This window comes from Pyrgilauda ruficollis, unplaced genomic scaffold, assembly GCF_017590135.1.
Source record: "Pyrgilauda ruficollis isolate IOZ18807 unplaced genomic scaffold, ASM1759013v1 scaffold1, whole genome shotgun sequence".
Lineage (NCBI taxonomy): Eukaryota > Metazoa > Chordata > Aves > Passeriformes > Passeridae > Pyrgilauda > Pyrgilauda ruficollis.
The window spans coordinates 10,315,266-10,340,119 of NW_024508100.1; the positions used below are offsets into that span (position 1 = coordinate 10,315,266).

The 24,854-nt window shown below is 41.1% G+C and overlaps 2 protein-coding genes across 5 annotated transcripts in view; one reads left to right on the forward strand and one right to left on the reverse strand.

The window, feature by feature from the left end:
• The window catches only part of CD38 (CD38 molecule), a 38,276-nt gene extending 21,092 nt beyond the window's left edge, over positions 1-17,184 (forward strand). The window contains exons 8-9 of one of the 4 annotated variants that reach the window (XM_041490635.1): positions 3,113-3,218; positions 4,497-8,273. In XM_041490635.1, the coding sequence (XP_041346569.1) occupies positions 3,113-3,218; positions 4,497-4,565 (175 nt within the window). In that variant the 3' untranslated portion in view covers positions 4,566-8,273. Of the gene's footprint in view, positions 1-77; positions 892-3,112; positions 3,219-4,496; positions 8,274-15,983 lie in introns of those variants that run through there. The other 3 variants (XM_041490653.1, XM_041490661.1, XM_041490644.1) reach the window with 3 other exon arrangements.
• A 1,675-nt stretch (positions 17,185-18,859) lies between these two features.
• FGFBP1 (fibroblast growth factor binding protein 1) lies at positions 18,860-22,589 on the reverse strand. The gene is made up of 3 exons (XM_041490672.1): positions 22,567-22,589; positions 20,932-21,063; positions 18,860-19,598 (listed from the first exon to the last, which is right to left on the reverse strand). The coding sequence occupies exons 1-3, from the start codon at positions 22,587-22,589 to the stop codon at positions 18,860-18,862; spliced, it is 894 nt and encodes a 297-aa protein (XP_041346606.1).
• Positions 22,590-24,854: the final 2,265 nt, after the last annotated feature.

Here is a 24,854-nt window from a genome sequence, read left to right on the forward strand (position 1 = left end):
TTCAGTAGCTGTGAAGTAATTCTGTTGTACTTGCAAATTGATTATTAAATATTTGTTTGTTTTGTGTCTAATTTCAGGCCTGTTCAGCTCCTTCAGTGTGTGCATAACCCAGACCACACAGACTGCAGGCTTTGCACCAACAGCTCAGCAATTCCGTGAAGCAGAATTCTCTGCGCTACTGAAGAATTCCCTTACTTGTGTGCAAAGCTGGAGGAGATTTGGCTACATAGCTAAGAGTGATAACAGTAGCATGGTGTGTGCTGAGTCCATAACCAGAAATCCTTGCTGTGATACTAACAGCCAAATAGCAGGAGATGGTACCTGAGGTGTGCTGCTGTACACACACACACACACACACATAAACACTGTTACAGACGGGCTGCGGCTGTGGTCAGCGATTGAAGGCAGATGCTTGCCCTGGTTTGCTCCCTCCTATACAGCTTGCACAGAGCAGGGATTCCCTGGGGCATGCACAGAGAAGAAGAGACTTTCCAGGGTAGGCAGAACTCGCCTAGGTCAGTGCTCATCTTCCTTCCTGCTGAAAGGTTCAGCAGGAAATGGCCAGGGCATGCTACGTTTTCCCTGCATCCCTGTGCAACCTTCCCCAGAGGGGAATGTTGCCATTGGCACATAGTATAAATCATGGCTTTCCCAGGTATTGTGGCACTTCTGATCAGGCAAAGCAAGCAATGGAGTAGGCAGAGCAGTTCTTGCCTTTTAATGGGTATCACAGTAAGCAGCTGGTGGGAAGACAGCTGAGCTGAGCTAAGAAAAAACCAGAAACTGCTCAGAGGGTTGCCTGCACCTGTAAAAACTGCTTAGTATGCATCTGGGAGAGAAAATAGTGAGACTGACTCAGATAGCTCCATTAAAATCCTACTGGATATACCACTGCGGTCAGATTACATTTTGTTCTTTATATAGCAGTAAACAGTAGCCTTCCAACTTTCAGAAAAGGTCCCTCAGGCCACTACTTGGCCATCCACTGGAATAGAAACAAACATCAAACGGTTGCCACAATAAGGAGCCTCTCTTGACCTCAGTCTCTGCAGTGAAAGGTGATGCCTTGAGGTGTATAATTCACAAGCACAGACGTGCCAAGGTGCACTGAAGCACCAGGTTTCACTGATTTCCTTTGATTTCTATTTTACCAGTCTCAAGTGCAGTGTTTATAGCAAAACAAGTATCTGAGGCCAGCTTGTGGCCACGGCTGTAGTGCCTCTGTGCAGTGCCATTGACACGAAGAGAACAGAGCAGGCTTTGCTGCAGACATTCTCCCAGGTGCTGAGGTGACAGGGTGACCAGCAGCCGCCAAACCTTTAGGCACACTGGGCTTTCCATGATCCCACAGGGAGAAGCTTGTACTGCCACGTTTTAGTGACTACCCAGAGTGCAAAGCATCCTTATGGAACTACACAAACTGGTGTAATTTTGAGCCTCTCTAGACAAACCTAATCTATTCAATAGCAATAGAAGGCCTGCACTGAGCCTGACTGGACCAACCCAAGACCTCACCCATAATGTTTACATTAAGTGAAATGTATTTTTATGTGCAAGTTGTTATGTAACTACTTAGATGAATCAACATAGACACAAACCAATACTTTTAAATAGTATTGACTATTTCTGACTATCAGTTTGTCTTCATGCTCACTTTTGTACCTCTTCTCTTGCAATATGTTGACTGTAAAATCAAGATCTATAATAAAATTGCTGATGACAAATGTTCTTAATTCAGTTTGGCATTATACAGAACCTCAGAAAGTTAAGAAAGAAAGATTCTCAGAAGACCAAAATAGGCCACTTCCTAAAAACAGCTCAGAAATCTGTTCAAGGTATGAAACACTATATGCAACCACCCAGGAGAGCAGAGAAACAGAGCACAGCCTCCTCCCCAGCTGCGCTCTTCATCTGATACAGAGAAGTCATTGTCTTTGTGGGTGGCTGGAAGTGAAGCATCCTGAGTCTTTATCTTGAGCATAGATTGTTCTTGGCCATAATAGTTAAGAAAGATGATTGTTCTTGTCAGTGGTTATGTAGTAAGATGCAAAGAAGCCAAGTGTACTTTTGGAAGCTGAGGTGCACAATTAGTATGGGCAACTGTGCTGGAGTAAATGATGGCTTTGTAATGCAGGTGGCAAGTCTGGGCTGCTTGGATCACATACATGGCAGAACATGAGCAAGCTCATTTCCAACAAACATTTTTATTATGCATGATCACACATCTGAAATGCCGTGCAGACATGCCCTGCCAGGAAAGTATACTTGCAAATCCTATTGCTTTGCTGAAGCCTTATCAAGCAAAAAAACCCTTCCAAACCAATACAAAGTGTTCCAAATCCACAGAATATAAATAAAAGGGAAAAATGCATTTTTCCCACTCTTGGGAATATATGTTTCTTAATATGGTTTGGAAAAGATTGGGTTTTGAAAATATGCTTTTAGTCTGAAAAAGTCAACTCTCATAATTTGTTCAAGGTGAATAGGCTGGCTTGTGCCTCAGGCCCACATCAAACACTGCTAGAGTGCTGCCCAGAAACACGGGAGGAATCTGAGTTACTGTGTGATGGGGTGAGATTGATGTTATCACTCCCAGAACCACACAGAGCTGGAAAAGCCACTTCTCTGACCCTGTCACAACAGCATTGCTGCTCCCCTGGTCCTTGATGCACTTCACTTGACCAGAGCCTGCAATTATTAACTTATTAGGAAACAAATGAACTATAGAAAGATCTGTTCTCCTTTGCAACCGGCACTTGGCCTTACGTTTGATTTCACGTAATATAGAATTGTTTTGGTTTGGAGGGGCCCTAAAGTTCACACAGTTCCACCCCCCTGCCATGGGCAGGAACACCTTCCACTAGACCAGCTTGCTCAAAGCCCCATTCAGCCTGGCCTGAGCACTGCAATATGGGGGGAAAAAGTTTTGATAGGGGTTTTGATGTGTTTATATGTGTATTGGCAGCATGTTGTGCAGTGGGTCTGGGTCCCCCTGGGCTCTGGCAACAGGGCAGTGTTTTTGGATGGAACCTGATGCAGTGGCAGCACTGCAGTGTCCATCAGTATGAGGCTGAAATTTCCCTTTACTTTTTTTGGGCTACCCTTCATGCAGGTACCTGGGCAGACTCCCTGATACTCAAAACAGTGACCCTCAGACGTCATCTTGCATAAAAGTGCTCAGTAGAAAGAATAGAAAAATGAGATCAGCAAGTGTTCAGGTAGGAAACCCTGCAAACAGGCTGAATTTCAGAAACTTTCTCTTAACAGCAACATCATTTACAGGCTTAAAATGACACTTAAATGGACTAAGTGATCCTTCCTATTAAATAACTGATACTTCCTATTAAATAACTTGAAAGGAGCAATAGCAGATCCAAAGAAAATTTTTTGCGTGTAAAATATGGAGGCTGGTGAAAAAATTAAAAACAAGTAGTATGTCTGAGTAATTATCTCTCTGCTTTGCCAGCAGAAATTTCATTAAATTCCTGATGAACCAAGAAAGGCAAACAGTCTGGAATAATACATTTTTCCTTGCTTAGAAAAAAAAAATCTTATATGTAATGAAAAAAAAGTTGTCTAGTTTGAAGACCATGTTTATTTTGAGCACTGCACTGTGGAGCAGGAGGAGGCAGCTGCCTGCTTGCTGTTCCTCCCCTCCTGTGTGGCAGTGATTGCCCAAATCAGAATCCCAGGAAGCACATGGAGCAGCATGTGCTCCACACCGGCACATTTCACAGCAACACAGCTGCTTTACCCCCAGGTCACTTAATTACTGGGATCTGGGTGTGCATGGAGGGAGAATAGAGCAGGGAGGGTTAAAATCCATGCTAAATATTTTAGACAGGCTTTCTGTCACTTAAGGTCAGTCACCTGATTGTACAGACTTCCTCTACAAACAAAAGGACAAGGCAGGCACCTCCTGAAAGCATTTATCCTGCTCTGCAGCACTGAGGGCAGCACAGAAGGGATGATGTGCACTCCAACTCAACACCCTTATCTCTCTCCACTCCCTATGAAAGTTTCCTCGATTATCAGCTCAAATTCATAAAATTAGCTTCCGGGTGGTTAAAGTTGCATAAGATTTGCCTCAAATATATTTCCCTGTGAGAAATGTTATGAAGCAGGAAAGGACACCTAAGGATCCCCTCAAATGCAGCAGATAAAAGGCTTTTGCAAAATGTTTAAAAATTATAATTTCACAATCCATTTTCTGAGTATCTAAAGCCACAGTCCTAAAATTTGCTGATGATTTCAGGAACTGACTGTGTGATAATGAGGTCATTTGAGCATATCATATGCAGTGAATTAGAAAATCTACATTCTGCTAGAGAAAAATAAATTGTTATTAATCTGCTCACCCTAGGTCATGTCTTGTTCTCTGCTGACTGCCTGAATTTCCAAGACTGAGATCACATTTGCTTGCTTTAGGCTTTTCTTTTTCTGCATGTGCCATACTTGCTTAGATTTTTGGCCTTTTTTTCTCATTTTAATTACAGGAGCACAGCCAAAATTGCCTGATGGAACCGCCATGGAAAAAATCTCACAATTTCTTTCCTATGGCCTAGTAAAAATGCAACTGATGTAATTTATATTTACACCTTAAATATCTTAAAGGGTAGCTTAAAAATGGGGGGTGGGGGGTGTTTCTTGATGAATCTATAAATTAGTCAATAAAAGAGAGTGACAATAATGGTTTGCAGAGGACTGGGGAAACTCTGGGGGAAAACATTTTCCCATTCCTACTCTTCTAGGAATAATAATCCAATCAATAGCTCTCCATTGTAATTAGACCTGGGACCTCTGCAGCTGAATTCTGAACCCTCAGGGAATGGACAAAAGGCCTCTTGTGTGAAGACATCAGCAAAGTTACATCAGCAAAGTGATTTCTGTGGGTCAGACCCAGAGGGGTGTGAAACTCACTGCACAATCATTTGGAGCCCCTCTGGGATGGGTGTTAGGCTTCCTGATGATGAGACCCTACACAGAGCACAACTTTGGGCTGTAATAGGTACATCCAGCCTTAGGTGACCAGAAGGAGCCAGCTTTCCTTCCCTACAGCAAGCTTTCAACAACATCAGTTTGTGGTTACGTGCTTGGGTTACAGTCGGGAAACATTAAGACTAAGAAGTGGTCTAGACAGAGGTAAATTATAGAAATAAACACAACTGCAATTCAGATTACTCATTCCCTGTGCTAAAAATGCTACTAAAAATAGGAAGCAGAAAGACAGTTACAGTCTCCACATTTTTTTATGTTCCAAATTTTCTTGAGTAATGTCAGACACTGCTGATAGGTGATATGTTGGGCTGCTTCATGTGAAGAAGTAAAATAATAATACATGTCTTGATAAGTTTAAGCAGGTCCTGGTATGTTTAAATATTTTTTCATTAATCAACTACATTTTTGTTTGAGCTGTGGCTGCACTGAATGTACTGTGTAGGCAGGGATTAATTTCTATGGCTTCTAGGGACTTATTATGGGACATTGGGCAAACAATTTAATCTTCAAATTTGAGATTTCCTTCCTGAATGGGTGGCATGATAAGCTGATATTTTACAACTTTAAGATTGTAAGGGTTATCATAATGTCTGAACTGTTCTTATGAATGTTACAGTGTTTTAGTTTCATCCTGTGTCATGCCTCTGTTTCATCCTCGAGTTGTGCTCTGGGTAGCACAGCTCGTGCGGAGCAGCCCTGGTCTCGTGCTCTCTGACAGCATGAGCTAGTGAAGCACTTTGCATCACAGGCTGGTCCACCATCACTGAAATGAATTTATCGTTTGCCTATACAGGCCTGGCTGGACACAGCTCTGAGCTCTGGCCTAGTGAAAGGTGTCCCTGTCCGTGGCATGGCAGCTGGAATTAGATGATCATTAAGTCACTTCCAATTCAGGCCATTCCATGATTCATTCTGTGATTATACTCAGGTGTTAACAACTTCCTCTTGTATCCTGTGTTAAAGATAATGTCTTCTGTGGGGAAGGGCAGCTTTTCCTCCTGACAGGAATTCTTAAAAATCCAGGCACTTCTGCTCTTTTCCTGGTGAATTAGAGAAATCAGCCTTTGTAAACATTTCAGGATGATACATTTGCTAGAATCTGTATCTTTTTTTTCTCCCTCTCCCATTCTTTATTATTCTTTTAATGCAAAGATTTATCTTCTATTCCCTGTGGCCTGTTGACTGACACAGCTTGGCTGAAATGCACTCCCTACTTTTACTGTGTTTATCAGTAATGAGTTGTAATAAAATGATTACCAAAAGCATTCACAAGTTTGCTGGGGCAAAGTTGAGAGGCCATGTAAAACCAACCCAGTTTACATGGTTCTCTACCATGTAAACCCAACCCAGTTGCTATAATAAACAGCAGAAGTGGGTGGACATTGAAGTTAAAATACTTGGCTGCACGGATGTTTCAAGGAACCTCTCTTTCAAATATGTCTTTCAACTGATCTATTTCACACATTATTTTTCATAATGTAACATCATGGCATCAATTAATACATTATGGGAGGCAAGATTTTTTTCAAATTTACACCAGAATACTCTCTTATCATTTGACCATGGCTAATTGATTACAAAATAACCTTTCCCTTTAATTATTAGCCCAAACATTCTAGTTTAACAGAACTATAACAAGTTGATATTTTTTCCAATCCAGACCTTTTGTCATTCTATCCTCCTGAGAAAAAGAATTCTATACAGAAATATACCTTCAAGAACAAATTATATGTATCAAGCTTTACTAATTAGCCTTCCTTAAAGCCTAAAAGATTTCACCAGCATCAACATTTCTCTGTCTCAATTTACCAGGAGAAAAACAGTAATTCTGGGAAATTTAGGACCTCTTTACCTATGTCTGAGGTATTTCCTGGTTTGAATACTAAGTTGAAGAACAGAAAATCGTGGAAACATAGCTGTAGACCTGATGATGCTCTACAGTCACCTCTAACTTCCCAACCCTGCCTTGTGTTCTTCAAGTGTCCCGCAAGTGTTCCATTTGGCCATAACTCTACACATTTTTCCTGTTTATGCCATTTTTACTCAGTTCTCCAGTAAAACAGAGATGTCCATGAGTAAGTTAAATGGAAGGCACAGGACATGGACTGTGAGATATGACTGAACTTTGAAGCCAAAAAGAGATGATCTACGTTTCAAAGAAAAGGAGGAAAATCACTTAATATTTGATGTCTTTTTGGTTTGGACTGTTTCTGTTCACAGTCTCCCAATATTGTCTCAAAGGAGCAGAAATAATTTCTTGGGAGATGACTGATTTTGATCTTGGGATGTGCAGCATGACAAATCATGCCAGTTTAAAGGTAATTGCTTTTTAATTACAATGTCAAAAATTATACAGTCCCACAGCAGAAACATACCAGTGTGCCTCTAAAATTGCCTTTCACTCTTTTCACTGACATAATCTTCAGTTAGTTCAGGAAAGGTTACTGTGGTCACAACTTGACAGGCTAAGCTTGATGTAGTAAATTAAAAATGAATAGGAAATTGTTCATATATCCCTGCCTGTGTGATTTCCAGCAGCAGGTGAGCTGTAGTGAATGTTAAATCCTGGGCTGTCCCGTGAGCTCACAGGCACCTGCAGGTCAATGAACCCACAGCACAGTCTGTTGCAAAATATCCCTACCCAGAGATAAGAATGTTGTGGTTACCTGAATTCAGTTAAAACCCAGGGATATTCCAGTTAATCATTACTGAGCCAGAACCCAGCCTTTTGTGCAGCTTTGTCCCCAGTTCCGAGTCCAACCAGGAACCAGCCCAGCCCCACGCACGTGGATGGAGCAGTCCTTCAATGTCCTGGCTGTGCCCCAGCAGCCCAGTCCATGGCCTGCCAGGATTCCTGATGAACACCTCTGCAAAGAGCAGTGCTGACAGAGGGAGACCACCCAGGGAAGGAGAACATCAGCCATTCCCTGGGCCTGCTCAAGCAGCTCAAACCTGAGGAGAGGAAACAAGAACCACTGCAGGGAAAAAGGCTCCCAGTGGCCGGATAGGAGCCCTGCCACTAGAGACCCAGCAATTCCCAGAAAAAAAGAGATGTAGGACAAGCGAAGAAATATGATGCATCATTGGCAGTGGTGAATTTTCATTCCCTGTGTGATTGCCAGGATTTTTGATTGCCCAGAAAAGGCAGCACTTGGTAAAAATGTTGTAATCTCTGAGAGGTTTCACCATACACTCTGCAACTGAAAGTGCAGCCAGAGGAGAAGGGGGCTAGCCAGCTTCCCTGACCACTTTCACACTTAGCAGCCAGCAAAGCCTTCCAAACACCCACTTCTTTTTTTTTTAAACATTGCTTGAATGAAATAATACATATTTATTGGTAATTTACACACATTACTAATATTACTAATAATGATGATGGACTAGCATAATAAAGAGTTTTTAATTTTGTAATTATGTAATTCCCTGTCATGGACATAGTGTCTTGACACAGATCTCAACAAAACCACCGCTTTTGTTACCTACTGAAACAGAACAAACTGTTCCCTGTAGAAATATTGTTGCATGGGATGTTCCTGACTATAAAATTTGCAAGACAGCCTCAGGTAAAGGCTCTTTTCCTGGCTATAGAATTAAGCAAACAAGAGCTGATTAATGTTGGATTTTGACATTTTAAATTTTCTGCAATCAGCAGGTTCTGTGGCAAGCATGCTGCTTGCAATCCAGAGGGTTATTTGGGGTAAGTCTTTCAATGAAATAACACAGCAGTAACAGAAACTCAATCTGTGACTTATAGGCCTTGGACAATGGCACACATCAAAGGCACATGTCTAAACTGCAAGAAGCACAGATAAGATTAGCATTGGTGTCACACACTCTTAGAGCTGCTGCAATTTGTCTCTGCTCTCTCTGTTTTCTCTAAGAAAAGTAACATACTTCACTGTGGTTGCAGGCAGCATGTCAAGTGACACAAGTCTGTCCAAAATATATTCATATACTTTGCATTGCAGTTTCCCTCAGCTATGTTTAAGTTACGAGGTGTCCAGGATCCTGGGTGAATGCTGTAGGTGAATCCAGGACTATATTTCTTGATGGAAAAGTAGGTGAAGTTCAGGCAAGGCCATGCACATTGGTCTTATGGTTTATTTCCCCAAAGGAAAATCATGCTGCAAGATGTTTCTCTTGCCCCCTATCTTTATCATTTTTATTGTAACAGGTTTCTCCTGTTATTAGCAAATAGGGTATTCAACATCCTCAGATAGGGTGAGAGTGCCTGTGCAGGGCTGCTTGTGAGCTGAGCCCATGCAAACAGTCCATTGCCATCTGCAACACTGCTCAGCATAACCATTGCTGTTGCTCTGCTGCTGCTCATTACTTCCCATCTTATTCCTCTCCCAGGTCTTGCTCCTGCTGACCCAAAGCACCAACACCTTGCCCCATTAGGCTACTCTGTACTGCTGCTTTAACTAAGCACAGCAAATATTTGGTTACACGCAGTCAAACACGTCCCTCATGTCCTGAGATCTTTCTTCATTAACAGATGATAGAGAATGAAAGAGCAGTGAATAACTGTGGGCTTTTGACTAACCTGAACACTTAGGTGTGCCTGTTTGAATATTTCATTACACATTTGATCCACCTCTTCATATGAATGGCCATTAAACGAAATGTCTAGCACCAGGTACCACTACTCGATTCTGTTGTTATATTACTGCTGTTCTTTGATTTTTCCAAAAACTTGGGTAAAAGCCAATATTTTATATGTACAGCTTTGTGATAACTGTGGTGTACTCCAACATCATTTTACATGAATTCTTGACTCCTGTGCAGTGGAAGCACAAGCAAAGTTCAGCTGTGAGGTGTATGAAAGGGATCAACTTCCGTCTCTGGTACCTCCTTTGGAATGTGGGTATTTGCCTCCAAGGCAGGATGAATACTGCAGAGCTGTCAGTGTAGTCTAGAAATCCAAAGAAACAGTGAGGCCAAGAAAGTTATTTCTTGCAAGATACAGATTTCAGTAATTTAAATGTGAATGTAGAAGTTATGAAACTTTTTAAATTGTCTAGAAAATTGTAGGTTTTGCATGAGCATTTTAAAAGACAGCACACAGTGGTGACTAGGATCATTGGCTTATTTCATTTGTTGCATCCATTGGTCATGGATTTTGAGATGCTGACCACAAAAGAGGCACATGAATTTCCCAGTGGGTGAAAAAGGGTATTTTCAAACTCTATTTCCAAACTGAACTTTACCTACCAGTAATGGTATCTTCATCAGACAGACTTCACTTCCTATTAGCCTCACAGTGAGACATCCCAGTAAAGCATACTGGATTCTGGAAAGAGCAAAGAAAGCATTGCTCATATGCCCTACTTGTTGCCAGACAGATGCATATCCAGTGTGCAATAAATCACCTGGGTACAAAAGGAGCATTGTGAATTGTTTTTCTACAGTGATTTTCAAAAGAGATTTCTTTTTATAACTCCAGTCTGGAGCCCCTGGAGCTCCTGAATGGTCTGCCCTGCCATGCACTGCCCAGATTGTGCCTGTTATTTGTTGTTTTCTGTGCACCAGCAGTATGTCTGTTTGGTGATTTAGTACCATATGACTAAACAGCCTCCATCAGAGCTCTGAAGCACAATGCAGCTCCCTCCAACCCGTCATCTGATGGATCAAACCCAGAGTCTCCCAGATTCCATGAAAATACCTTTTCTTATGGAATTAAGGGTTCAGAGGTCCAGTTTTAGGGCAGGTTGATTGACTTCTGAGAACCAGAGATATTTGGAAACACCACCACTCCCAATAAAGGAGAGAAAATAGGACCATGAAATTGCCTAGTCTCAAAGATGTTTCTTACAAACATCAGATATGTTGTAGTCTCTTGCATACCTGCGATTGGTGGATGAAATCTGAGGTGACTATGATGAGCAGTAACTTGTCATAGTTGATTGCAATAACAAGAACATTTAAACTAGTGAGAACATGCCTAAAAAAAGCAAACATTTCAAGTATTGCTGCAAAAAATGAAGTTTGTTTCCTCCTGTATTTAAATTAGGAGGAATGCTGTGACAGCAGCCACTGGATTAAACCACTGCTCACTACCAATGATCAGTTGAACTTTGGGCTGCAGGAGAGTAACACCCTTAAGAATTGTCTGTGGCCACAACTCTCTTCACAGAGAGCAGCAGGCAGAACTTCCCCAGGATTTTTCCTGGGGAAAGCAGTGAGAAAGCTCAGAGAAGAAAAAAAAACAATTCTTTTCTTCACTTACTGCATCTGTTGTTTGGCACACGTAGAATGTGTTATGAAAATTGTTTACCAAAAGGTAGTTTCTTAATTAGACACTGGCGATAGGTATTTTAGATTGATTGACCAATCAAGTCAAAACTGTGTCATGACTGTCTGAAAAGGTCACAGGTTTTTCTTTAGTTTTAATATTAGTATAGTGTAGTGTAGCATGTAGTATAATATAGTATAGCTAAATAGAACTTTTGTTCAGCCTTCTGAAATCACAGAGTCAAAGCCCTTTATTCCCAGCTGGGGCTCACCCTGCATCAATAACATCCCATCATCAGGAAAAATCATGAGTCCCCAGGCTAAGAGTGGGAATAACACTCCATGATAACTGGGTGTCCCTGCCACAAAACCAGCCAGAATGAACACATTTGGATCCTTCTAGGCAGACAATGGTTCCCCATCCATCAGGTCAGGCACATCACCTCTAGGTGCCAGTGGGGTCATACGGACAGGAGTGTGTGCTGGACTCCTGCAGCAGCTGTCTCTTGTATTCATGAAGAAGCCTAAAAGACATGGCCTAAAATACATGACATATGAGAGTCTGAAAAGAGAGCTGTTGAGAGAGAGACACTGATTGTGCCTCTGCTACTTTCTCCTTTGATCCTGTTTTCAATTTTTCAATTAATTCTATTTGCAAGCACCTAATTATTTGGCCTCTTCTGACTTACTCATCAATAGTAAATTACAGTATCTATTTCAAAAGATAAAATTACTCCTAATGATACCCAAAGTCACTTCTGAGCTGTGCTTATGCAAGTCCAGAGGAGCTTCATCAGCACTGAATAGACATGTCCTTGAAGACAGTGCTCTTGTAAATGGGTGAAGCTCAGCAGGAAAACACAAGGCCACTCAAGGAACACAAATGCAAAGAGAAGTCAAACTCAGCATTCAAAAGATAGGAAGGGTGACATGCAGACCAGTGCTATAAGGAAAGTAAGAGAGCTTTAATCTCCAAATACCTTTCTATGCTTCCAGAGGGTGAAGCCAACACACCATGGAAATGTCAGCTGTACTCTTGCCAGACCTGTCTGCAAGAGCAAGTATGGGGCAAATTCAGATGAGCCATGCAGGTGGGATCACAAGCCCCTGCATTAGCAATCTCTGCTTTCTGTGAACTACACTTTTATTCACCACTAAGCATCACTCTCACAGAATCTCATGTGATCATTTCTGAACATTTCTTTTGCAGGTGCATTTTTGCTCCTTTATTTTGAAAATGTCATTTTTACAAATGTCTACTAATTCTGTAATTTCTAGTAATACTGCTCACATTTGATTGCCTGGTATCTTTCTCCTCACAGTGTAAAGCACTCAGAAGTTGTGGGTCACCCTTATGAGATTAGGTTAGAAAACAATTTTTAAGGTAATAATAAATAGGAGGCCCTTTGTATTTGGAATTTGGCTTTTGAACTGCTGGTGCAGACTTCAATTAAATTTTTAAGCCTTACTCACACTGCGAGGGCACAGATATTCACATTTTCATAGGATTCTGTGGATTGTAATATAAATTAAACATCAAGAACAAGAACATTCAAGATAAAACCACTGGATAAGAAAACTATGTTTCTAATTGTTAATGTTAAATCTGCCTCTGAAAACAATGATTTTTCTGCTTTTGTTTTTAAACCATCACTTTTAATTTTTTTTTAAAAATATCTTCTCTCTAAATAACTGTTGAAAATGGCCTTAATTACTGATCCTCCTTCAGACCTGGGGGGCTTCTAAATATTCTTCCAGTCCCCTGCCTACGTGAGATCAGCCACACCAGAGCATTAACAGGCAGAGCACAAAGCAGTTAAGACAGTGAAGAAAGCTGCATCTGACTGAAATTCCCAGAAGAGCTTGGGCAGCACAGTGTAATTACCTCTCTGGACATTGGCCAGGACATCATCAGCCAAAGTCCTCACTTGCAGTCAGAGTGGCCTGGGAGCTCTAGAGACCCTGTACAAGCAGCAACCTGATCAGTAACCCAGATGGGGGGCTGTGCACCCCAACACCCCATCTGCACCAGCACGGGCAGCCCATGTGTCACCATTCCTTTGGAGACAATATTTCCTCTGGAATTGCACAATATCCAGCATCCCTAGTGTTCCAACTGCTGTCTGTCTCTGAGCTTAGTCTTTTGATCTCTTCTGTGTCATGGCACATGTAAGTGAGGAATAGAGCGATTCTGAGTTTAACACTTACCTGGAGGCCTCCCTGCCAGGAGCAATGGGAACAGAGCTGCCATGGCATGTACAACATTCAGCTGCTGTGGAATAGCCCAAAAGCAGTGCAGGATTTTTCAGGGAACCACACCACCTCTAGAGTGACTCTAGAGACCACAGCACCTTCAGGCAAAAGATGTAAAGGCAACTTATTTAAATAATATTCTATTATCTAAGCACACCTATTACATATAATTAGTGCACATATTATGGATGTACAGAATACATTCCTGTTACAGATAATATTGTAATTCCTTCATTTTAAGACTAATTTTAACATCAAAGGTTCTGGCTGGCTGGAACAACTCTCTTCCTTGGCATACACAAAACACCACAGAGTACTTATATGTGCACACTGGTGGACAGTTTTGAACATGTCACAGGCTCTCATTATATAACAAAGTCCCTTTGATGTGTCTGTTTGTTGCCTGGAAATCAGTGTGAGACTTACACGTTCCACTGGGAGCTTTGGGTTAATTAAGTTTATCATTTCCACGTGGTATGATCTGTGGCCAAGGCAGGCAGCTAACATTGGCTTGATGGGAACATTTCACTGTTCTTCCACTTACTCACTATCACTTCTTTAAGTACCAGGTATTTCCAGTGGGGTTGATGAGCAAGTTTGGAAGAAACTTTGGTGGCTGAATAAAACACATACTTTACATGGATAACAGTATGTTTCCAAAGAAATCCCTTATATATGAATCCTTGTTTACGAGATAAGCTGGGCCCTAATGCATCCTTTCCTGCTACAAAGCTCTGCAAACAGGTAAAAAGCTTTATGGCATGGCCAGTCCCCTCTCTTTATCTGTGACCATCCATTGTCTCTCTGTAGCAATAGCAATGGAAGGGGCAGGAGAGATACACAGACACACTCCGAGCCCTCCAGGTGTCCGGTGTCTGATAACCCTCACCTTCCTAGGAGTCTGGCATTCTGCCTTCTCCTCTCTGGCTCTTTGAAGAGAGCTGGTGACTGCAGCCAGGGTTCAGAGCTCCCCTGCTTGGTCAAGGAGGGAGCAGAAAGAAGTTCCAGGATGTTAGAGCACAGAAATGCCCCAGGACTTGCAGCATTTATGGTGATAACAGGCAGAGAACGTGCATGCTCTCGTCAGGAGTATCATCCACTGGACAAGGCTGCAAGGAACCCCTGCAGGCTGGAACTTGCTGAATTTCCCATCCTTGAAGCTGGATTTTTCCTTTTGATCAATTCCTGTTATGGTATCATTGTTGGAATAGCCTGGAGGAACAAGCTATATATAATATATTGAATTGGAATGCAAACCCAGCAAAGGTACGAGTGAGGAGCAGCAGCAAACAACAAGTGTTGAGCTGCCTTGCTCAAGGCAGCATCAGAGAAAAAAAGCAAGACAAAAGTGGAAAAGGGAGGGGAATTTATTATCTAGGCTCAGTTCTGTCTACACAGGGAGCATGGCAGTGTGAAATGTGTCTTGTCTGAACACAGTCTCCGCTATGGTTGGCCAGTTCCAGGTGAGGTGATATCAGGTGTTAATACCCATTGGCCCCCTGGGGGGAGAGCAGGGTGGGGAACTCCTGGAAGCAGGAGGGCTGAGTCACTCCGTTCTCTCCTCCTTCAAGTAGTCAAGCAACATTTGAGATTAGATACGCAATCTGTCCTGTTGCCAAAGTGGTAAATGAATAAAGGAGGTTGCAAAAGGAACGGAAACTCATTCAAATGAAATTGTGTATGAAAGTGGGCATAAAATACACTGCAGTAAATAGGAATGAAAAAAACTTTGAAGGAGCTGCAATTTTACAGATTCTTAAGTAGTGCTGCACTGCCAGAGCTATTTGCTTGGCATTAACGATGTCTTCCCATTTCCTAGTGAATACAAAAAATATGCAACTTTTCCCAGATACAACCATCATATATTAGGAGATAACTGTTGGGAAAATTCCAAATTTGCCTCTTCTCTTTTTAAAATAAAATTGACTTTTTGACTCTCCTAAGTTTGATGAGAGTTTAAGAATCTGCAGGAGTATGTGGGGGTTGCATCATCTAGAAGAGAAATTCCCTGAAGCTTCATCTCTGAAGCTAAAATGAGTTTCCTCTCTTCAAAAGCTCTTTCTTCCCAAGTAAATATTCAAATTATAACACTCAGGGTTCTCTGGAAAACAAACTATATTGCAGAGAAAGTAATCTAATTTTTCACAAGATACTCCTAATAATTTTAAAATATCTAGAGGTTAACTGGATATCTTCAAGAACAAATCCACGCAGTTCTTGTGCAGAATGGTCTAATTATGAAGCATGGGAGAAGGGAACCACTGGAACTCTAGACCTCTGCCTGGTAGCTGATCCAGCCTTTGATATTCTTCCCATGACTGTCAAGGTCATCCAGCCTTCCTGTACTTTGTTTCCCCAGGTGTAAAATAGGGCTGATTTTTCCATAACTCACATTAACACTAAGAAGGCTGAGACTGTAGGTTTTCACTATGATCAGACTGAGGACTTGGACCGCGCACTCAGAATTCAAACCCATTCACTGTTTTCCTTCACTGCAGCCCTGCCTGTCCTGCTAGAAAAGGTCTTAGAACTAAGTCACTAACATCAAGTTCTTCAAACGTGAAGTTCTGACACCAGGACAACTGGTGCACCTGGGACAAAGTGTCAGAGAATTGAGCTCAGCTGTGAACTTTTTCGTAAGGAGCAGAGGTCCTAAGATCAAGAATACCAGGAAATGTTTTATTGATGTTAAGTAGCTTGACTCCACAATCACCAAAGTTATTCTGACTTCAGTGACTGTAAATGCCCCAAAGAAAGACTGATATGTGATTGCTCTGTGGATGTTGGCTGAAACAACACAAGGCTCGGTAACTGCAATGAGGCCTTAGACCCTCTTAGCCACAGAGTCGTGGTCAGTACAATTATAGAACAGGCTGTAATGAAGTTAGACTCCAGATAAATTCACCTCAGACCCTGCTATTCTGAAATGCACCCTTCTGAAAAACATTCAAAACTGCACTCTCATGGAGGTAAAAAATTCCATACTTTTTCTGAGACAGTTTTGAGATCTTCACTTTCACAACAGCCCATTCTGGGGAAAAAGGCTGCACAGAGATCTCCTTTTTCTGCTGGTGCTCCACACTGTCCTTGCACAGCTGCCTGCATTGAAGGTGAAATGCACCCATGAACTGCTGAGAATGAGCATGTTTTCCTCCTGCAAAGAGCCACACGTGAAGATAAAAGTCAGCCCTGAATGGAAACGAGAAGATGAGGCAGAAGAAACGCAATGCATCCCTGGAGAGGAACGTGCAACTCCAGCACGTGGGTCCAGGCGCTGACAGCCCTGCACATGGAGATGTAACTCACAGCTCTGGAATCCCTGGCTGGAATTTGCTCTGGGATATGTCACTGGCCCAGTGTGCCTGGCTGGCTGACAGCCACAGGAGAGCAGTGCCTTCTGGCAACTCAGAGCAGAGTGATGGTGCTTCAGGCAACAAAGTCCTCACCTTAGTGCTCCCGAGAGTAACAGCAGCTAAGGGGAGGTAGGACTGGATGTTTTCCAAAATATCTGGAGCAAGTAAACCTCTTAAGTCAGGCCTGCCCAGTGCTCTGGTTATAATCTGGAACTAATAGAAAGGTGTCTGTACACCAGAGTAGACATTAATAATTAATTACTGTAGTGTACGATTGCTTAGGCCAAATAAAGCTCCTAGTACTTTCTCTGCATTTTTGACTTTCTTATCTCAATCATTTCCTAATGTGAAGGGGGTAGGCCAGCACACAAAGTGTCTAGCAGCTGCAATTTGCCTGCCCTTTCAGCATTTATTATCTCCCTTAATAATAAAGAGCAGGTAGCTGTTTTCCCACCCTACTTGGCACCGAAATGGCTGTATCTTCCAGCTTCACAGATGTTAGTGTTGATGCCCCTTTTTACTGGAATTTTGCTTTTCTGTGGGTGCCAGTCCAACCAAATTTATCCTGCATGGCCTGGTAACAGCCAGTGTTTCCACAGGGCATGCAGAGGCTACAACTGCAGTAAGAAGGATCTCTTCTTTTTTGCCATTTTTACTTGGTGAAATACATCTGAATTCTTCTCAAACACAGTTTGTCTGACTAATAGCAGCATCCCACATTCAGTTCATAACTACCCATCTTAAAAATATTCTAGAAATGACATATTAACAGAAGGAAACAGACTATATTTTCTCAAGAGACAGAAATGCTAGTTTAATTTGCTAGAAATTATCAGGGAAGTTGTTTTTCATGAAATTTCAAGTTTCCTCAAGTGGATCACTAGCAGAAGACCATACTTCTGTATTCAGATCCACAAGAAAAGTGTAAGTTGTATTTAATAAAAGTGTAAGTTGTATTTTACAGTTTTTCCAGCTGAATTTGCAAAAATTAGCAAAGATCAGTTGTCATTATTTAGCTTTACATTTTACATCATTAGCTTTACATTTTCTAAAATCTTTATTCTTGGAATTTTGTGTGGGGTGTTATGTTGTGGGTTTTTGTGGGTTTTTTTTGGGGTTTTACCACAGATGAAGTTTAATGAACAGAAAAATATTAGTGTCCTCCATACAGAAAAATAAAGGAATATGGAATTTCAAAAAACCCTGCAGGCAGTGTTGAATATGAGCTCTTTATTTGTTGAGTAAGCGATCCAGTCCTGGGCCTATGTACAACTTATATAACTCATTCTATCCCCATGTCTCTGTTTACCTACCAGAAAGTTTGTACAATGTGCTTCAGACTGTAGAAGAAAAGAGGGAATTGGTGTTTTCAAAGTGTTTTGACATCCTTTGGTGCGATTAAAAACTGAAGATTTGCACACTTATTGACAAATCAGAAAATCTTGTTGCCCTTCATTACTACAATGATGAAAACCTAATGATAATGTAGCTTGCTATCAAAGGCTAAAGTCTGCAAAACTGCAGAAGTATTTTTAAAACCACTTTATAAACAACACTTCACCTAGATATTGTGTAAGATCATTCTTTGACTAAGATTTAGCACTTATTGACAAATCTAGTAAAACAGAGAGAGAGAGAAAATGCTTTTAATGTATTTGGAAGTTTATTTTTCTTAAGAATTTTTAGGTCAAAAGCATTGTACATAACCAAGAAGTGCATGGCACTGAATTCATCACTTTGGCTACACAGCTGAAAGAGGGCCAAGGAGATTACTGATACACTTCTGCACAGAGCATGTAACATCCACTGGTAACACATCCATTGGGTAGCAATCTGTGGGCACATAGCATCTCTAACATCTTCAATTGTGTTAGAGTAGTCTGTTGTATATATACAAAATCAGAAAAATATATTCCTTCTTGCTTATATACACTATAAAACATGAGAGCAAAATCTGGAATGGTTTGCAGTAACTCAAAACAGACCAGACTTTCATGATTCAGAGCTTTAGAAACACCTCCTCAGCACCGTTTGTCTTGGACCATTGTGATAAAAAAGTTGCAGAAGGAAAGCAAGCTTTCTGGACAGTATTCCTCAGCCACCTTTTTCTGGTCAATGTAATCTACATCTTCAACACAGTCTTGAGGACTGTGTTCTAGCCTTTTTTCAGTCACAGAGGCATCTGCTGGAGTCTGAACAACTTCTTGTGTGTGATGCATTGTGTTCTCTTTGCCAAGACCCACTGCTGTTAGTAGGCTTGAGTGAGTCAACCTGAGGTGAGCACTTTGTGGGCCTTTCCTACATAATTTAGATTTTAGAACACTGTTGGGGTCTTGACAAATCTGCTTCTGCTTCTTTAGGGATCGGGAGACTTGTTTCCAGTAGGATTTCTGGTTTGCTGCATACTGTGCACAGCTAGAAGGGTCTCCAGAGAATTCACACCAGAACTCACTGTCACCGTGCTTGCACTGTACGTGCACAGTGACAGCACTTGTGTCCATCACTGACCAGGTGCACTCAGCATTTTCTTTGGTTTCAAACTTGCCTTTAGGATGTTTTCCTCCTTTTGACTTCTGCTCCTTTTCATTTTCTTGGTTAGATTCCTTTGGTTTTTTCCCACCACGTTCTATGCCTTGTCTTCCCTTTTTCCTTTCCTTCTGTCTTTCACAGCTGGCTAGTAGCATCTGGGAGACCAGCATCAACACACAAAGGAGTCCAAAGCTTTTGATCCTCATGGTCTTTGTCCTGCTTGTTTTCTGCCTTCAAAGCAAACAAACAAACAAAACTATAAAAAACCTTTTCACTTAATGCTATATTACATTTGACAGTTGAAGTTTTTCAGACATGGCATTGCACTGCACTTTGGTACCTATTAAAGTGATGTTATCAGCAAAATTATCTGTCCTTTGAGTAAATAATACCTGGTTTAAATACCATTATGAATTATCCTTGTAAGAGGTTGTGGAGTAACTTTCAGTTACTTTGTTTTCTATGCAATGGGGAGCAGAAGAATCACTGCCAGGACATGCTACTGCCCAGTGACTGAGGTAACTTAATTAAAATCTTTTCTGCAGTCAGAGAAGAAATTTGGACCTTGGATTTGTCAATCTCAGATGGATATCTTAAATTATAACTATAAAGCAGTTGTTCCCACAATCTCCCATTTTGTAAAATGACTCATAAGCATTTTTAACTCCAATCGCTGGCTATTCTTCAAAAATATGCCAGACAGGATGGAAACTATTTGGTTCAAGTTGAGGAAGACTATTTTGTAGGCATCCTGAAAATCCTTGTAATTCACTGGTCATGCCAGTACTTCAAATTTGCTCTGAAAAAAAAATGGTTGTCTTTGTTGGTTATGGTTGTCTTTCCAGAGAGCAAAAAGTAACTATTGATGCATTATTTTCCACCTTGACTGCTAAACAAACAGAACTACCTTTTTGCTGTTGAAGATAACCTGCAGTGCACTGGGCTGTGCTTAAAGCCACCAAATTCCAGGGATAAATGTTCAACTTCAGTTTTGAAAAGTAGCTAGTTAGCAAATTATTACCAAGGTGATCCCTGCATCTGCAGAGAGCATGCTTGTTTCTGTAGGTACTTGCTTTTATAAAGCGGCTTTCAGGATCAAAGAGGGGTTTAAACCTGGCATTTTGATGATTAAAACCCTAAATGTATTTTTTACATGTTTCCATCATAGATGTTTCCACCATTTTTTAGATGTTTCCATCATTTCCATCATGTTTCCTCTGTAGCCAAGTTTTTGTGTTAGAAAGCAGAGATTAATGTGCAGCCAGGCTAATAAAGAATCTGTTTCAACATACTGCAAATATCTTTAGTTACACGAATTTAGAAAGTAGAATACACAGGTAGCAGCTTATACAAGCAGGCTGTACTTAGCCCTTACTCAGCTTGCTTCATGCCTCGTACTACACACAAATCTTCATTCCATGAACCCCTCTTTAGGGAACCTCGCATGGCATGCACAGCTCTGTTGCAGACACAGCAAACAATAACATTGAAATGGACAACGATTTCACAGGAACCTTCTGCTGCCGGTGAGACAGGGCAAAAGGAAGAGAACTGAAATGCATACCTTGCAGAGGGCTCGGGGACACCCAAACACAACTCCTGATGCAATTCCCCTCTTTCAGAAGAGCCGGAGCTCCTTGGGAGAGCAGCGCCGCGTTTATAAAGGCAGTGACACGCCTTCGGCTCTCCACAAAGACTGTTTCAACACAATAGGATACTTCAGGGCCATGTTCACTTACCTCTGGCACACCTCCCTGGAAAAGTGCCAGTTCTCATTCCTAGTACAGCAAAAAGCTCCTGGCTAAGGGGGTGGCAAGGTGAGCTTGCGTAATTCAGGTGTTCCTTTAGCCAAGTCCTTCCCTCCTCCTGAACAATGATAAGGGCTTTATCAGATCATGAGCTGTTCTAAAATGTCTTTTACCAGCTATTGAGGGATGCATCCTGCAATGCCCTCAGCATGTTGCACTATCATTGTGTTTAGCAGAATTTGATAATGATAATGAAAACAATTCCACAAAGCATTTCAAAGTTACCTTTTGAACTTTTTGTTACCCTGTGTCACAAAAATTGGTATTGAAGAACTTCAAACACCCAAAATAAGTAACTGTTTGAGTAGAAAGGAATACCAGAGGAGGGCCACTAAGTTTATCAGAGGGCATCTCTCCTGTGAATACAGGCTGAGGCAGGTGAGTCAGCCTGGAGAAGAGAAGGCTCCAGTGAGAATTTCCAGCAGCCTTTCAATACCTAGAGGGGGTCTACCAGAGAGCCAGAGAGGGACTTTGTACAAAGCATGTCATGATAGGACAAGGGGTGATGGTTTAAACGGAAAGAGATTAGGATTAGATAAAATATGAGGAAGGAATTTTTTTTTGTGATGAGGGTGGCAGGACACTGGATAGGTTACCCTGAGATGTTGTGGGCTTCCCATTCCTGGAAATGTTCAAGATCAGGCCGGATGGAGGTCTGAGCAAACCAGTCTAGTGAAAGATTCCCTGTCCATGGCAGGGGGCTGGAGCTAGACAGTATTTAAAGGTCCCTTCCGATCCAAACCATTCTAGGATTCTCTGGTTGTATGACTGCATTTAGGACAGTGTTCATAAGCATGAAACTCAGAAACAAATTCAAGCTCCTACTTAAATATTGAAAATATTTAAGCACTTCACCGTTCATCACTTCCAAAATTCCCTGGTTTGATGTTTTTGACAAGCAAAATAAGTTTCAATGTCAACGTCAGTTCAGCTGCTCCATTGTTGATAGGACATATCAGCCTAGTCCTACTACTTCACAAAAATGGGGGAGGACAGGCAGAGAAAAGGCTGCAGAAGTGAAAATCTGCCTTCTGCTGCTTTGGTACTCCCTCCCCGAGGTTGTGGCAAGCTGGACGTGTCAGCTCTTCCCGTCTTCAGCATCCAGAAGCTTCTGCAGAGAGTTCTGCAGTCAAGTGCTTGTTGCCATGGGCACTATCATCTTGGAGATAATCTGTATTGAGCCAGCTGGAGCTCTTGCCTGACCTGCTTAGATGATTTCAAAATCTCAGTAAACCAAGATTTACATATTTAGGTGCACAAAAAACAGCCTCAGCTTATGGAGGTTGGTGTGGCTGGACATCAGTTTTATTGCTATGCCCCCAGAATATCTTTTTGGTTTGTTTGGTTATTGTTAGATATGATCTGATGTTTTGTGGATGTCTTCTGCCTACCTGGGCATATAGTACATATTCATCCTGTACCTCAGAAATCCTTCTGGGAGCTGTGCTCTCAGGTGATCAGAACAGTCACTTCCTTCAATTTTCATCTTTAAAAGAAAGTACACAAAATTTAAGTATGAGCTCAATTTCTTAGATGCTTAATTAGCACCTAATTGCCAACAAAAAAAAAAAAAAGATGCAAAAAACCTGTTTATGATATGATTTCCAAAAAAGCATTTTTTCCTTTCTGTCATGCACATTTTCAAATACACCTTAGTTGTGCCCTTTGCTGAGCTGAAATGCTCTTTGCTTGTAAACTACATGCACAGTTTTGCCATAGAACAAACAGTGCAGACAATTCATCAAAAGGCAATTTGATCTATGCAACAAATGGCAAACCTGAACAACTAATTTGACAAGGTAAAACTTATGGAGAGCTGTTTAGTTATTAAAATAAAAAGGCCTAGGAAAAAATTGGCAACACTAGCAAATAAATGTAGCCATTGAGAATTACAAACATGGATACCCAAATCTCAGTGTAAATTCTGTATGGAAAATCTCAGTCCAGAGATACTCCTGTGCCTCTGGACTGAAACTTCAGACAGGTAATTAGCATCTATAGTTTTTCATCTGAACTCTTATTAAATCAGTAATTAAATTCTGCTGTTTAAGAAAAGAGAAGAAGAGGTTTTATCCTTATTCCTAGCTATGAGTCATTGGTGGGGAAGAAGCGTAGTATTTTCTCAGTTGGTTCTTATTACTGCTTAAATATTATCCACGTATATGTATTTTTTTATATAGGAAATCATTATAATTTATACTATTAGTTGCAGTTGTGCATTATTTGCAAACTGCAGTTTCTCATGGTGTCACCTCTGTGACATCAAGATGCTCCTGTTCATTCATAGCTTTTTCCTCACAAAATAAAAACTAAATTTTATATACAAACAGTAAAACTTTAGTTTAATTTATGAATACTAAATGGATGATTGAACTCCTTTGACCACCTAAAAATAAAATTCCATGGAATATCAGCCATTTGTGAGTCATAAGTGTGGCAACAAGATGTTTTTCTCTGTGCAAATGCTGAGGCAGAATGAATTAAAACAGACCCAGCATCGGTGATGTGAAGAGCTGCTTACATTTCAAATTAAGGTCCATCAGTACTGTCCTGCAGCATTCATGCAATTTGTGGTGTATAGGCACACACCCCATCAATATGGAATTCTTACTGTAATTAAAACAAAGTAGCCTGTTCCTGTGCTGTTCACTACCAAAATACAATGAGGCACAGGCTGTGGGTGTAATCATTCCTCTAGGAATGCCTGCTGAGAGACGGTGTGGGTTAATAACAGATGTGGCAGGCACAGCTCCACTCCCAGGGCAGGCACAGTGCACAGTGACCGTGGGCTGTGCTCTGGCACGGCATTCCCATCCCTGGGTAAACAAGCTTCAGGCAAGGAACTCCCAGCCTGATTTCCTGCCTGATGGTGTGAGTTGAGGATTAGCAAAAGGCAGTAAGCTAAGTGCCCTAAGTGCTGTAGCCCTTTCACACAGCAATAAAATATTTGTCACACAGGCAGTGACGCCTTCACCAGCTCTTCTGCATCTCGCTGCCTGTGCCCAACACTTCAGAAAAACATTCCATAGCCTACTGGCCTTTCTCTGGAAGTGGCTGTTTAATTTAAAATGTAGTGATGGTTTCAGTGCACTGAGCTCTGCTAATTAATTATTCTACATGGAGGCACAATTATTTGAAAGAAGTGGAAGCAAACTCATCAGTTAACAATTTTCAGTTACTTCTGACCTGGGATTAAATTCATATTAGTTAAATAAATATGAAAAAATGGCATAATTGAGATGCCTCTCTTCACTGCGACTTTAACACTGTCTAGTTATTTCACAAGCTGGCCAAAACTGACAACTGAATTTGGCAGAACAGCATCCAAATGAAAACTAATATCATGAAACCCAAATGAAAAGAAAAAAAACCTAATCAATTTAAACAAGTGTTAACTGTAAATTAATAACAGAATAACAGAAATCAAATGACTGCTTTATATTTTAAGCTAATTTTAAAAAGAGCCATTTACAAGATTAAATAGCGACGTTATTTTATAGCAAACTCCAGTTCATGCAGAGGTTCACATTTGCATTTAAGAACTAAATACCTCAAACATTAGTAAATTGAGTGAAAACTGCTGCATCATACAGTGGTTATCTCTAAGTGAAACTAACAGCTTAATAATTTTATCCATCATTTTTAAGTCTAGTATTACTATTTACCTTCTTCATCTATG

Excerpts from the sequence above, each read along its gene's own strand:
- FGFBP1 (XM_041490672.1), bottom strand. The coding sequence starts at position 22,589 with ATGAATATGTACTATATGCCCAG. Across the intron at positions 21,064-22,566 it reads AATATGTACTATATGCCCAG|TCTTTGTGGAGAGCCGAAGG; the intron begins GTAGGCAGAAGA and ends GTGTTGAAACAG. Across the intron at positions 19,599-20,931 it reads GTCCCCGAGCCCTCTGCAAG|GCAGAAAACAAGCAGGACAA; the intron begins GTATGCATTTCA and ends TTTGCTTTGAAG.